This window comes from Netta rufina (genome assembly GCF_964035555.1).
Source record: "Netta rufina genome assembly, chromosome: 9".
Classification (NCBI taxonomy): Eukaryota; Metazoa; Chordata; class Aves; order Anseriformes; family Anatidae; genus Netta; species Netta rufina.
In genome coordinates this window covers 2,375,430-2,390,891 of record NC_140132.1, presented here as the reverse complement: position 1 = coordinate 2,390,891, position 15,462 = coordinate 2,375,430, and the positions used below count along the sequence as shown (strand labels likewise).

General features: G+C 36.4%; 1 protein-coding gene across 1 annotated transcript in view; it reads right to left on the bottom strand.

The window, feature by feature from the left end:
• SLC9A9 (solute carrier family 9 member A9) overlaps window positions 1-15,462 on the bottom strand; it is a gene marked incomplete at both ends in the record, with an annotated part of 211,898 nt that overhangs the window by 129,092 nt on the left and 67,344 nt on the right. The window contains 2 exons of the mRNA XM_084292307.1: window positions 1,499-1,607; window positions 2,447-2,582. Coding sequence (XP_084148433.1) covers window positions 1,499-1,607; window positions 2,447-2,582 — 245 coding nt within the window. The remainder of the gene's footprint in view (window positions 1-1,498; window positions 1,608-2,446; window positions 2,583-15,462) is intronic.

Sequence of the window (15,462 nt, the reverse complement as noted above, 5' to 3'; positions counted from 1 at the left end):
GCCATTGGTGGGATTCAGTAAGTCTTTCATTTTTGATATTTTATATGTTGCAAAAGTAAAGAAAAATGGGACACTCTTCAGAGTGACTACCAGGAGAGACTGTACTGTCTGTCGTCTCATTTGCAGTACGCAAAAAAGGCATATGACAATTATTTTTTGCTGCCTGTGCCCAGGAAATGGAAATTACCTTTGGTGCAGCACCTGGGACTTTAAAAGATACTGGTATTTCCCTTACAAATCCACTTTTTGGGTATAATGTTTAACTTAGAGATTATGCATTTGGTCCTTGATGTAACATAGTATCCTTGTTCTCAGCTTGGAATGTATTTTAAAACATTTTTCCTTAGGAAGTCAGTGATTTAGAAAATCATTATCTTCAGTTGAAGGCAAGAGATTATAACACTTCTTTGGTGTTTTTTTTTTTTTTTTTTTTTGTTTTGTTTTTTTGTAATGGCATCACATTTTAAAGAACCATTAAGCATAAAGAAACAAAATGGACAGATTTTCTCCAAGCGACAGAATACAACACTTTTGTTCAGTTCATGTGCCCCTCTTTGTAGCTTGAAGATTTTGTCAGGAATCAGGACACATAATTACGTTTAATAAGGTGAAGATGTCAGAAGATGCAGGTGTTAATACTAACTCAAAAATCATTTTAATTGTATATTAATACTAAAAAAGTAACATGCTGGCTCCATAGAAGTCAGTGGAAATATCTCTTAACTTCAGAAGCTTTGAACAATTTTGCAAACAAAACATGGGCTGCATTAACACTCCATTACGCAGTTATCTTCCCCTGACTTTTCATGCCACTAATTAGAGGTGACAGCATCAAGAACATTAAAATGATGAAGCTATTATGAAGTTTGTTCTTTCAAATCACTCTACACAATAGATTGTTACCTGGGTAAACTATACAAATTTAGAATTTAGAACAATCAGAACATATGTGTCTTTTTACTTTTCACTGGGACCTGAATGTACCCCTGTTCAGTTGCAAAAGGTGTTTACATAGGCACACTGAACAAGATGATTTATTTTTCAGATAAATCCAGAGGTGGCTCCACCTCACTGGCAAAGGTGAGGATGACCCTGTCCTCCATCTTAGTATTGACGGTGGGGAAACAGGAGGAGGGACCAGGACAAGAAGTGTAGGAAGAGGAGCTCTCTGGCCATGACAGTCACACAGCACTGTATATTTTGTTCCTCATGCTTACTGTTATCTATTGCTCTATAGGTGAGCAATAAATAGTGGGATTAATAGTGGGACAAAGAGTGCTGGGAAAATGTAGGTGGGAAGAAGACTGGGGAATTTAACTTCCTTTAATAAGTCTTTGGAAGAACCATTCAATGTCCCTACAGATCTGTTTTTAGAGATGAAACAACCTCCAGTGTAGCAACTGGTTTTTAGAAGGTTTATAGAAGATGGTAAGATGTCATGCCCAAAATAAACATGCCATTTTCCCACACTAGAGGTATATTATAAAACTACACTTACCTGTGAGACCAGCAGCTTCTGCTGATAAGAAGGCACTCCAAGATAGGAGGAAAAACAGACCTGTCTCCAGCATGGGGAATTCACACAGCTTTGTAAATTTTGTCAGGTGCTGAAAGGTTGCTAAGGAAAAGTAAAAAACAACTATTTTATAAGCTTAAATTGTCCACAAAGAGGAAAAAAAAAAAAAAAAAGACACCTCCCTCCCCCACCTATATGAGGAAATTCAGGAAAAACTGCACAACTTCTAAATTATCTCAAAGTGGAAAATCCAGCACAGGTATTAAATGAGTGCATTGTGCAACTCTGTTATTTGAAGTGCTTCTTTGGTTTTTGAACCAATGCTTAATTGGTTGCATTTTATATTATTTCCCCAGAAATAGAGGAGAGAAGCTCATTTTGTCCAGTTCTGTATTGATCAGCATTTGATTTACATTTTCATCAGTGCAAGAAAGATGAAAATAGCTGCTCTTCATTCTTCATAGTATTTTACATGAAGAACTGTAAAACACAAAAAAAATGCAGGGTAACAGCTATGCCTTTTGTTTCTGTTTTAGGTAGACTGACTATCTTCCTTTGTAGTCTGGAGTTTGCCTTGTATTTTTCTGTGATTGCTGCTAGTCTGTAGTTCATAATTAAGTTCATGTAGTTCATATATTCACATTTTAATCTCAGAGCATGTCAAAACCTCAATATCTCACTATTTACAAACAGTAAAGACCAAAGTCTTGCCTAATGTTAAAATAGATTTGCATAAAATTTGGAAATAGGCTTGTTTGAGGTCTTTGTGGATTCTGACAAATTAAATGTCTTGTCAGTTCATGACTTAACTCTTTGCAAAGTCTTGAGTCGACAGTGAAAAGGTTCAAGCTCAAAGTAAAGATGGTCACATTCAGGTACTATACATACATATAGATGTTCTCTCTGAAAACAACCCATGAAGGATATTAAAGCTGTGACAACAGCATAAGAGGATCCCACAGCAAATGATCCAGCAAAGATCCCCAGGAAATTTCCCACTGACTGGAAGAAAGCAGCAGCATCAAACGCATTAGGATTCTCCTTAGGACTGTAAATGGATATAGAGCTGAAAAGAAAACAAAGGGATTAGGGAGAGGGAGAGAAGAGGCAATAACGAATACAATCACATTATTATGATACTGGAACCACTAACTGAAAATAGACATTTTTAGGGACTCAAAATGCAAAACAAGGCTTCTTGGTGCTGATAGCGGATGGGAAGGCAAAGCAGATTGAGACTGGGATGGGAAGCAGTTTATTTTCAAGGTATCACAATGGAAATCAGTGGTCTGCTGCCAGTCAGTAAACATTTTTATATAAGAAGTGGCATAAAGAATATTGTTTCCAGGCTGACTAAACATTAATAGGTGGCCGGTGTATAAGAAATGTGCAGGGAAGATAGATAACTTTGAATTATTTATTGACTATATGTCTTCAGTACAGTTATATATTCACAAATATTCCTGATAAAAACCACAGCTTTACAGCTGAGGCTCAGATGGGTGATACAAATCACAGCAGGTACCAAATCTGCAGCAGCAATCTTGTCGTAAACCACCTAGTAGTTCTCTTCTTGGTGTAGCCCTTCATAAATACAACTGAAGGCATATCAAGAACTCAACAATAGGAAGCCTTGAGGACAGAATGAATGTTGTCCCACAGGAAGAAACCGCTGAAGTTGTCAGAGGTCATCTCCCATGTCCCACCTCTGGGACAACCATGAAGAGTATTTCTGAATGGGAAACAGTGTCACCGAAGTGGAGATTGTTTGTAAAACATTTCTGAGAGTTTCAGGATTAGTATTTGCCAGTAGCCAGTTATTTCCTAGAAATACCAAATATTTATGCCTTTTTTTTTGCTTCTGGAGCCATTAAACTTAACAGGTACACAATAACCTTAAGCCTCCTAAACATTAATTAAACAATATATCAGAACTTTGTGGTTCTGTTGCATTCAGTACTGTAGGCCTTTTATGTTTATTGTGAAAGAAAATGCACTGAGCTTGGCACTGGATTCCAGAATGTAGCTTGGGTTGCTGGAAAATGGTTGGTATTTTAAGCATTAAAAATTTAGAATTCTTGAAACGTTTTGAATATTTTAAGCTCTTGCATATTAAGTATGTGGTCCCAGCAGTATGATGTCTTCCATCTGGAGTTAAGACTTAGAGACATAGCTCTTTATGGAGGATTTTCTAAACAGTTACATTAATTTAGGAATCTGCAAATAATATGAAGACAATTTAAAGCAGACATCATACTTTCAATCTGTAAAAAAGGCACAAGGATTCTGAAACATATGGTGAAGCACCACTAAATATGGGAGGTAAATACTAATGCACAAGAATGGAAATCACTAAGCACCGAAATCTGATATCTCTAGTTATGCTGATCAGCACTATCACAAAACTAGTGAGATGATTCATACTGGAAAGTGCTATTAATATTTCTACAAAAATACTGTTCCCAGAGGAAATGCTATTTGACAAAATGCCACTCTCTAAGTTTTCAGTCCTCTTTCAACTGTGACTCTCTTTGACCCTACTCTTAGACCAAGGGTCAGTTATAATCCTTTGCTTCTCTTGCCTTCAAATGACTCTTGAAATGTTTGTCTTTGCCCTATTGAATATTTGTTGGTTTAGACCTTGTAGGAAATAAAGAACTGTATTAAACAACACATATATTTGCTATATGGATGGAATAGGTATCTCTGTCAAAGGAAATCCTATCTGTAGTGATACTGTACAATTATGTTTATCCTAGAGAAGAGAAGGCTCTCTGGACCTTATATGTTATATTTTAGTGTCCTTCCAATACTTAAAGGATTCCTACAAAAAAGATGTGGAAAAGCTCTTTGCCAGGATGTGTAGCAATAGGACAAGGGGTAATGAACTTAAGTAAAAGAGGGAAAATTTAGATTAGCTCCAAGGAAGAAATTCTGCTTTCAGAGAGTGGTGAGGCCCTGCCTCAGGCAAGCTGTGGGCAAGCAAGATGTGCCAAAGCCCCATCCCTGGCAGCGCTCAAGGCCGGGTTGGATGGGGCCTTGGGCAGCCTGGGCCAGTGGGAGGTGTCCCTGCCCATGGCAGGGTGTTGGGACTGGGTGGGCTTTAAGGTCCTTTCCAACCCAAATCATTCTATAATTCTGTGATTCTATAAACTAAACTAAGTGTATTTTGTATCCTTAGGGAGGGCTCCAGTTTAGTTAGTTAGTTAGAGTTGAAAATCTTAAATAGTGTAACCAGAAATGCTAGATCTAAAACTTTAGGAATGTCTTGACACTAAAGCTGACACTGGGTTCTTTCTTATTTAACTCAAGTATACAGTGCCTGCAGCTCTTACTATATATTGCTTAATGAATTATAAATCAGGAATTGATTATTTGTGTCACAGGTGCTCTGAATTCACTACTCACAAGCATTGAATGGTGAATTTAGGGAGGTCAACCTGACCACATCCTAAAATAAAGCAACATCATTCAATTATACTGATGGGCTCTGTCCTCAGAAAAGAGTGCTCAGTAATAAAAACAACAAAAAAAAAGTATTGACATGGAGAGAAAGTTTACTAATCAAATTTCAGCTATTGCCATGATTTGACTTTTTATTTATCTATTTATTTATTATTATTATCTATTTATTTATTTATTATTATGTACGTTAACCTTAAGGCAACAGAAGTTGACTTTGTTAATATCCTTCAAGGTTACAATTACCAACAGCTTTCAGGTGTAGAGACAGCTAGAAGAAATCATCTTATTCTTGATGTAGTTATTTCAGCAACTAATATGGAGTGACTCATTCTCAATGGTAAATTTTTCTACTCAATATGCTCCCCCAAAAACATGGTATTTTTTAACCTCCACAACACAACATATGCTCATTATGGCAACTATGGTTTCTGCTATAAATCTTTTCAGAACTAGGGTTTCCCATATACCAATTTCCTACAGTTCAAAGAGTATTTTCTAATATTCTATTTTTCATTTTTTATTATTCTGAACTAGGTTTATTATTTCCTTTTCCGAATGTTTCTTCTTTAATACTATATTTTAGCTATATTTTAAGCATCCAAAATACTAATTTACCCGATAATTTTCCTATATGAGCTACACATAAATGGAACAGTTTTATACTGTTTATTCTAGTACTTCCTGCCAAGTCAATAATTTGATCTAAAAGCAAAATTTCAAAGTTTAACACTGGAGAGAAACATAATTAAACTTAGAGAGCCGCTACTCTTCTGCCTGCTCCTCAGAGAACAATTCAAGAAACACGCTGGCATGGCTTGCTGTTGCTGCTAGTCTGCTCTCTGTGTGCGTTGCAAAAGGTGGTGATCTCAATTCATTATCAAGCAGTGTGTGAAACTTTGATATTAAATTTGAAACTATTTAGTATTTTAATAGTAGGGGTTTTCTAATTGTTGAACTAGTATAACTAAAAAATTGTGTGTTTAGATAAATTTGTATCAATGTTGGATTTAAGAAATACTAAAAATAAATAGAAAACTGTCTTCAGAGTTTGATAACTGAACAGAACTAATGTCAAAGATATACTTTATCAACAATTAAGGGACAGAGTGAAAAATTTTTGTTACGTCCTCAGTGAGTGCTTGATAGACATATCTCACAAACACCTCCCCCAGTCCCTACTAAGGATTAGCTAGTACCTCTTGTATTAGAGACCTATTTCATGGATCCCTTTTTCTACTCAGTTCTTCTGTGCTTCCTTTACCAAATATTAATGGACAGGGTCAAGTGTTTTCACAGCTTTCAAAATGGAAATATAGGGAATATTTATTTAGACAATAAAGTGTAAGTTATGATCATAACTTTTGCTTGAGACAGAAAGAAGGACTTGCAGCTTGGCCCATTTATACCACAGAGATTGTTCTGCTTCTTCCCTCCATGACCTGTTAAGATCATTTTAGGATGGAACCTCAGGATGGTGAATGGTTCTTTCTATTGGGTTGCGTAGAGATATAATAGTAAAAGTTTCCATGGCAAGGAGAATTTTAAGTGCTGTTGTAGTAGGAAGAGTATAGTCATGTTTCAATTTACATCTTAATTGATTAGTTTTTACATCCCATTATTCTCAAGAAATATCTTATTTACTTATTTATTTGCTTTTCTTGCTGCATTGTTTTCCAGTCTGTGAATCTGTGAATATATTTTCATTTAAATAATAGTATTTTCCTTAAAAAAAAATAATAAATGAATATATTTAGGATTAGAGCAAAGGTTTTTAAAGAATTTCATGAAAGATTTATGAGATTTATAACCTCATATCTGTATATGAGGTTAAATCTTGTATCCTGCCTTTGGCCCCTGTCAAGGCCTGACATGCCTCAGACTGGCATGGCAGCATCAAATCTGTTAATCTGTTGCAACTAACAGAACAGAACAAAGATCCTTGGTTTTGATAAAAGCCAAAATGATGCAACACGTATTAGATGAGTTTTTTAAAAAGATGATATGCTGGAAAAAAAGGCATGCAAGGATCAGAAGAAAAGTATGTGCAAACTGCAGAAAATTTCTGATAGAATGATGTGAAATAAGTGATTAGAAATAACTAGCAGATAAACTGTTTTATTCCTTCCTCTGTTTATTTGACCAACATGAAAGCACAAAGCTTATGATCTTCAGAAAAAAGATTTTTTTCCACTTGCTAGGTCAAAGGTCTTCCTATTGCCCAGTGGCCTTTTTCCTATTTGCTGCACTGCTATGTGCTACATAATACTGCACAGCTGAGAATCAGGGACCATGTTAAAAATAAAATCATACTGAATATACAGAAACATCGGGTATTCCTTAAAATACCTTCACAGAGTGAGTGGGATTTCCCGCAAGTGATAATTATAGAACTACATGGTAATTTTATCAGCTGCTAATTAAGAAAAACTAAACAGGTCATTTTATGACAGAGTCCAAGGTTGTTTTTAAGAGGAAAATGTTTTTCTTTCCTAACATTATACTTATACAAATAAAGGTAGGTAACTCTACTATGTTAGAAAACTATGTTAGAAAACTTGGAGTTTTCAGAGTAGTGGAGTGAACTGAACAATTTCTGTTCCCTCTAAACTTTTTAACTATATGATTTTCCTAGAAGTGTTGGAAGAAAGCCTGAAGCAGAGAACTGTAATTTTCCCATAAGGCAAGTGTTTCAACCAGAAGCTCGATGTGAAAGTGCATGTGTACCACTAGACACCTACACCTTCTCTTGGCAAGCTTTAGGTTGGTAAAGGCTTCTGGGGTGCCTCATAAAGTAGCTCCTTGCACAGTAATAGTAAGTAGATGAACTATAAAAATGAAAAAAAAAAAAAAGAGCTAAGATTGGGATGTGAGTATGCTAAGCCAATAAAAGCATCTGTGAAGTAGAGACAAGCTTTGCAGATGATTAAGGGAGAGGAAGGAAGTGGCACACCAGGAAGCCTTTAGGACATGAAAAAGCAACCTATTGTAACAGTAGACTGAGGCAAATATGTGGAGATCCTCTAGATGAAAACTTCCAAAACCAAGCTTACTGCATTTTTCAGACATATTTAAGATGGTGTTTGGTAAACAAAGTCAATGCACAGAAGGTGCATTAAAAGAACATAGATGAGTCTATGTTCATCCTTCATTGTAAAGAAATCTGTCTCCCTGGAATTTATTCCTGACAGTATTTGTGAATGTTCAGAAGATTAAGGCTCCAGAAGTGTGGAGTTCACAGAAATTTGGACTTTCTATTTATATACTTATAAGTACTGCAAAAAAAGTTGCAGTTGCATCCAATTCTGAACGTCCAAAATATTGCAGTGGCATCCAAATCTGGACGGCCAAAACTTTATTCTTGGCAGTACATCACATTATGGTTTTATTCCACTCACAATCTGGTTTTAGCACACTGTTAGTAGTTCTATTGGTTTTAATTCTAGAGGAAGGTCTAGCAGCTATTTAAGAATTTACCTTATAGAAGGAATTACACTCTATTACATTTTCTATGTGTAATGGCATATTTTCTTCCTCTCTTTCCTGTCCTTACCTTTGTTCCTTTCTAGGCTTTTCTAGACTTTATGAGCCGTTATTGGACTTTTTATTTTGATTAATTCAAACCAAACTAACACTTTCTGTTGTAGAACATAGGGATTTTGCTGTTTATAGAAACCTTTCTTAAAGTAGATTTGTTATGAGTTCCAAAGTGGCTAGCTGATGGCAGATGTCAAAGCACAAGGCATGCTAGAAAGGTAAAACTGTCATAGAGTTTATGGAAAACATAAGTTTTCCCATTTATGAGGAAATGCAACATCTGCATGAAAATGAAAAAGGAATTCAGTCTCTCTGCTAAATTTTCACTTAACATAAAATAGCTAGAGTTACTGATAGATTCAAGCTTCTTTTTAAGTGACACAAGGCATTTTCAGACCAGATTTAACTGGATAGCTTAGTAAATTCATCAGCAGTATTATAAAGCAGCTGCAGAATTTGAGTGACCCTGTCCCTTGACTTGGGCAGTCAGAAGTCAGCTTAGCTCATCAGGAGTCATTTTTGGCAGCTACTGACAGATATTTTCTACACTTGTAAGTATTTCAGTTTTCTTCTGTGTTCAGGCCTGAGCTGACACAGAGCAGTAATTGGCAATACAGCTGATGCAAATAATGAGTAGTTTGTCTTGTTCCAGGTAGACATTCCCTAATGCACATCTTAGTTTTGATTTGCCCTCAAACATCAGGGGCTGCAGAAAACCTGTCATTCTCCCTCCATCTCCACTGCCTCCCTAGCCGTTACCCTTAGGGAGCCTCTTGCACCCTTAGAGAAACATGGGTACTGTCTCTTTATCACGGTGATCCTGCCCTGAAAGTTCCACCACCTTCACCTTTAAAGGAGCTGGTAGCTCACCCACCTTGATGGGGTTGAACCCAGTGTCCTGGTGCCCAAGAAGACCTTTGCAAGCTCCTCCTGACAGAAGTGCTGGGAACTCCCCCATGCTCTAATCCTGTTCAGAACTAGGTCCCTACAGACTTGTAGTCACTGCAGACACAGAGAAAGGAGATGTGAGATTACAGTTTTGATGATGAGTAATACCCTAATGGGCTTACAGACTGAAAAATTTCATGTCCAAAGCCACATCTCATCCAGTAGGGGGGTTCTTTACCTGTGTGCATCTGAGAAACAGGATGTACTGTTTGTGAAACCTGACATTCATACTCATTACGGCATGGTGCAGTAGAAAAATAAAAGCACGGCATAAATTTCTAAGTACCTCAGGCACACAAATTATGTTCCTTATACTGAAATTTGTGCCTTTGAATATGTGCCACAGTATTCTTCAATTCTTGTAGTTTTTTTAAACTAAATTTCACGTGAATTATATTTTTGCTTCTCATAAGCACTGTATACAAACAACATGTTTTTATAACTGAGTCATGTACATATGCAGTATGAAGCCTGTAAAAGAGTTTGTGTGTCTGGAAGACATGATAAAGGTGAGAAACCAGATACACCTCCATGGATTCAGAACAGCACAATAATCTTTTCAGCAAAGGTGGCAGTGTCCTGATCACTAATATTCTAAAATCTACCTTTTTTTGGAGTAGTTTTTCCTCTCAAAATGAGAGAAAAACATGCTGAACCCCTAGCTCAGCTGTGTCTTAAATCTTCCTTACCAAGTTTTCCCTTCTCTTTCCACAAGAAGTGTATATGTACTTCTCCTGCACTTAGTGTTCTGAGATATACACAATATGGTATATTGTATATGTACAGGAGTCCTAACATTTTCATTATCTTGTCCTAGGCAAATGTTGTCTTCTTTTTATCTTTAGTAGAAAGAAATCCTGATAAACTGCAACCCTGACATAATTCTTTGTAAAATCAAACTAAGGCTTTAATAGTAAAATATGTTAGCATTTATCTGAGGCTTGGTATAGGAATGTTTCTTTCTTAAATGACAGCTATTGCTTCTAAATGTCTAATTTTCATATATCTTTTTGAAAATATCACCGTCATTTTGAAGTGACAACTCTGTTCCCAAAAGCCTGCCCCATATCTTTGAGAGGAATGAAGCACATCAGCAGAAAACAGATGGCTGATAGTGGTTCATCTGTGATGGGATGTGCTGTATTCTGCATTACACCGTTAACACTATCCTCACTTATGAGCTGATCATATCAAAAAGCACATAATTTAGAAATTAATGTGCCTGCAACTGTGATTGTTTCTCATTTGGGTATCACTAATGTTATCCACCTCAGTGCTTAACTTCCATTCAAACATAGCAAAAAGAGAAATGGCTTGTGTATCTAAAGTGACCTGAAGGGTGTCCCCCCCATTTAGGGAGCTCTAAGTGGCAGATGTGAAGATGTTTGTAGTGGGAAAAAAGTAGAAACAAAGAATAAATGTCCAAGGAACATAAATATGTAAATATAAATTATTAATGTATTAATATGAAGAGCTGGATTTCTCTTCTGCCTTGCTGTAATAACTTATGTCCAAGCAAAATAGAATTTACAAATTATAACAGTACTGTAAAAACTGTGCAGTTTTTCTGCATAGAAAACATGACTGTAATAGTTACTAACCAGGGATGTATCAAAACGCCAACCCTCTGAGTTAACAAGAAAAACAGAACAAGAAAAAATCCTTCAGTTTCTGGAGGAAAAAAAGAAATACAGTCCTATGTGGTATTTCAAAAAAAATCTGCTCCACCATGCTACTTAAATAACCAGACATGAATGGCAGAGGATGTCTAATGAATAAGAGTACTTCATACTTTGTGAAGGCATCCTCAGACATCCAGACACTAATCCCCAGGAAGTGCGTCAAATAAAATTGTTTCCTGAACAAGATGATAATGGTAAAAAACAAGAAGAGAAACTAATAATTTGAAGAGATATATTGTGCCATTAAGGGAATTAGACATGGTGTATGAATTAACACTTCTACTAACATTTGTCCATGACTCTAGACTACCTTTTTGCCTCCTTACTACTGATATCTGACTTAAAATAGCTGCTGTCCACTCTCAGCTTTCACATCTCTAGACCCAACCATCCAAACTTGTTTAAATGATTTAATGATTTTTATTTATCTAACAGTAAAATAAGGAACAGAACTTGCTTTCTTCTTATGTGCTTGGACCTTTATCTCCTATCACCTTTATATTACTCTTCTTTATTATATCATTCTTCATCTTTGTATTATCCTTCGTTTTTTTGCCTGTGAACCACTAGTCACTATTTACTTAAAGCAGAGTTGATAAATATTTACCAGAAACATTTATACAACCTTCAATTTATGTGACAGTTCTTATATTAGTCCAGGGTGATGTGTTCATGAAATAAGGATATTCACTGAAAATAGTATTTCTCTTTTGAAAGACAAAAATTGAATTTAAGTGTAATTGCAAATGTTCCATGAGTGTAGGGCAAAGAGTTTAATGTACTCTTGGAGGTCTAATTCTATCCACAGCTCAGTTTTATTTTTACAGAAGTGGCAAAAGGTGATAGATACTATGGGACTTATTTTACTCTACACACCTGGAGCGCAAAGAGTAAAACATCAGAGCTAACAAGATGCTGACTGATGTATCTGTAAGAAGCACGGGAGGTGATTGCTGGCTGGCTGGGTAGTTTTAATTAACCCTCCCCTTGTACTAAAATTATTGGGATAACTCCAGAACGAGACATTGGAGCCATTGAACTACTCTTGCCTTTTACGGTGACGGCATTAATGCAAATAAATACGATATTCATCTATGTCAATTGAATTCTACCTTCCTGTTGGTAAAATGATACTGCCTGATGGTTGCCTGCACTGAATGATACACATTAGAATGCTTCAGCAGATTACTATTAAATGACTGTGATTTACTGTCATTCTGCTTGAACACTCTGGATGAGAAACTGCCTCAAACTACTTTTACAATGATGAACATCTGAAGTAACTCCACTGATTCAGTGCAATTGTTCCAGATTTGCACTGGAGTCATAAAAAAGTAGAATTTGACCCAAACATTTTATGAAACATTTCAAGGAGGCTGACTAGCCATGATAAATCCTTTGCCCCTGTGGGCAACTAGTAGAGCAGTTTACACTAAACCCTTACTGAATCATAGTTTTATTTCTCAGAATCACACAGCCCATAGTTTTTCTCAGGAGGACCTTAAAACTGAAATAAAAGAAAGTGATGTATATTTTATTTCTGACAATACTACCTTAATTTAGAGTTTGACTCAGCATCATAACATTGTAGCAGAACTCACTACGGCTATCTGCCATGTCAAATGCTGAGGGATGAATAGCAAACTTCCATTTTTTAAGAATATCTAGTCCTTATCCTCCACAAACACACAGTCCTACTCACATCACTCTCCTCTGGGATTTAAATCAACTTCTCCCTGAGAGCTAGGTGGTTAAATAGTACTGTACTGAAGCTGTACTATAATCTTGTAGCAACCTGGAAATCCTCTGGAATGATTCCAAATGAAGGGGTGGAGGGGCAATGTCAGCTTGCTAGCTGATCAATGAAGGAACTTATGTGGTAAGTTCTTATTCAATATTCAAAGAGTTTTTCTTTTCTGTGGCCTCTGCTTATGAAGATCCTGATGTGTTTAAGTGTGGTGTGTCCCATTTGTACTCTCAAGGAAGCACTCCAGATTCACAGGAGGCCTGCCTGTAAATTACTCTGCTCCCAGAGACAGAGCAAGGAAGTTCTAAGTACCCAGAGCTCATAATCTTGATGAAAACAAATAGCCTGTTCTTTCACTCATTCTCTCCTCTGCAGCAAAACAGGAAAGAACCCCATTCTTTGGGGGTAAATTTGCTTTGGTAAATTTACCTCAGGCACCACAGAAGTAATTTTATTCTTTTTCCTCTGTTTTTCCTCTATGTTACCTCCTTGAAATAAGCTGTCCATGGCACAAAAGTAATTTAATGAAGCAGGAGTACATGACAATGTGTGTTCAAAAAAAACCCAGAGTTCTGTAAATAGTCAGTGAAATATGGTACTTGTTCTCTGTTAAGAGGTCTTGTAAGCTACTGTTTTTGATTTAAATATTATGTCTCAGAAAGAGCTATGTCTGCTATTAGAGGATGCATGTAGTTGCTAGAGTGGCTGGATAGTCTATTGTCAGTAGCAAAGTCCTCTGCCAAATTTCTGGCCTACCAACAACCTTGGGCTTTTTTACTTCCAGAATGTAAGAGATCCTGTATGAGATTAAGAAAAGAGCCGCCACTCTCCCTTCACACAACTTGAGCATCTTTAGCAACTTGTGAAAAGAGCAGTGCATTCAGGGGCCTTGTGCTGAATACAACTGAGGAAGATAAATTATGTTAAAGCCCATAAAAATAGAGTGAAAGTTATCTGAAAGTCTATCTAAAATTCTTTTCAGTTTTAGCATGCTCCTCCTCTCCCACCTAACACACTCTAAAGTGTAAGAAATAAGAAAAATGTTCTTTGGTATGTGTCCACATTGTGGTATGTGGTCACCTTTCAGCCTGTGCTTACAAGCCACATTTTATCATTGTTTGAAGGGATCTAAATAGGAAAACAGCTTTAGATTTCATGTGTATTTTCAACGTCTGGGATAAAGTTTGTTGATCTACCAGATTCTTGTAGAGATTATAAAAAGTGATTTAATGTTCTGAGAAATGTTGGAAGCATAAAGAAAATGGGTGATTCCTAAAGTACCTGGGCCATACGATGAATGACTACACCTCAATCCTGACTTGGAACAACATGTACCTTGAGGCTGGCACAAAACTGCCCTCATTAGCCACATTTTAATAGGGGAAATAGTACATTGTTACCTTGGGTAGCCCAGTAGGTTGCAAATGTTATGAAGGAAAATCTTGAAGGATAGCTCATTTCGAACTATTTTGTGTTAGTATTGCAAACTGGCTATGAATTTTTTCATTGCATTAGATATTAGCTTGTTTCAAGGATGGGTCACAGCCTTTTTCCCTTAGTGAAGACACACCTTTCATGTATACTCAGTTTGCTGTCTCTGTGTTTCAGCTGAGAACATACCTGTTATGGGAATGATTTTCAGATCTCGGTACCTTATCAAATTTTTTTTCAAGCCCCCACCAAACAGATGATAATTTTTGGCTCTTGCTAATCTGGATTTGAGATGAGCCAGTAATCTAAAGAAGAAAATCTTTATAATCGCCTGAGCTGTCCAATTCCACCTACATTTCATTATTGAAAATATTTTCTAAATTTTTCTTAAAAAAAGAAAAAAGGAAAGGCTAGGGAAAAATGACTCTGGTGTTGTCTGAATGAAATACTATCTTGATAACAGAGGTTCTCTCACAAATATTAGTTCCGCTTCTATTGCTGTATAATAAATGGTTGCAGTTGTTGCCATGGCAATTTTCATTTTAAAAAATGTATCCAAGTGAAGACAAGAAATGCAGCTGTTATCATGAGAAAGTCTAAAATAAATCCAGATGTGAACTGCATGCTCTAGTGTTGGCAGTAACAATGTCAAAACCAAAACATGTTACATGTTTTGTCTTCTTGATACAGTGGAGCTGAGAATAGGGATTTAGGGATATTTTGAATTGTAGGTCTCTGGTTCCAATCCAAATATAGCAAATGAACAGAATAAAATTTACCTTAGGGAAAGACACTTCACTTGCTACAAAAGCTGGTCAGCCTCGTATTGAGAATGACAGTAATATTCCTATAGGAACAAGTTGGACTTGAAGCTCTTCTCATTTACCTTTCTAATAATACTCACATTACTGCAGCTGAAATCTAGCCACTTTGCAAAACCAGTATAGAGAAAATACATTTATTTGCCTATCTTGTACAAAAACTGTACAATCGCATAAGTGTAAGGCTTTCTCACTATTCCACTTTGAAATTCAGACTTGTCTCTCCTAAGGGGAAGAAAGGAAATTATCCATCTGTTGCTCCTGCATCTTTCACTGCTGTGAAAAGATGCATGAGTCTAGCAATATTTTAAAGTTTTG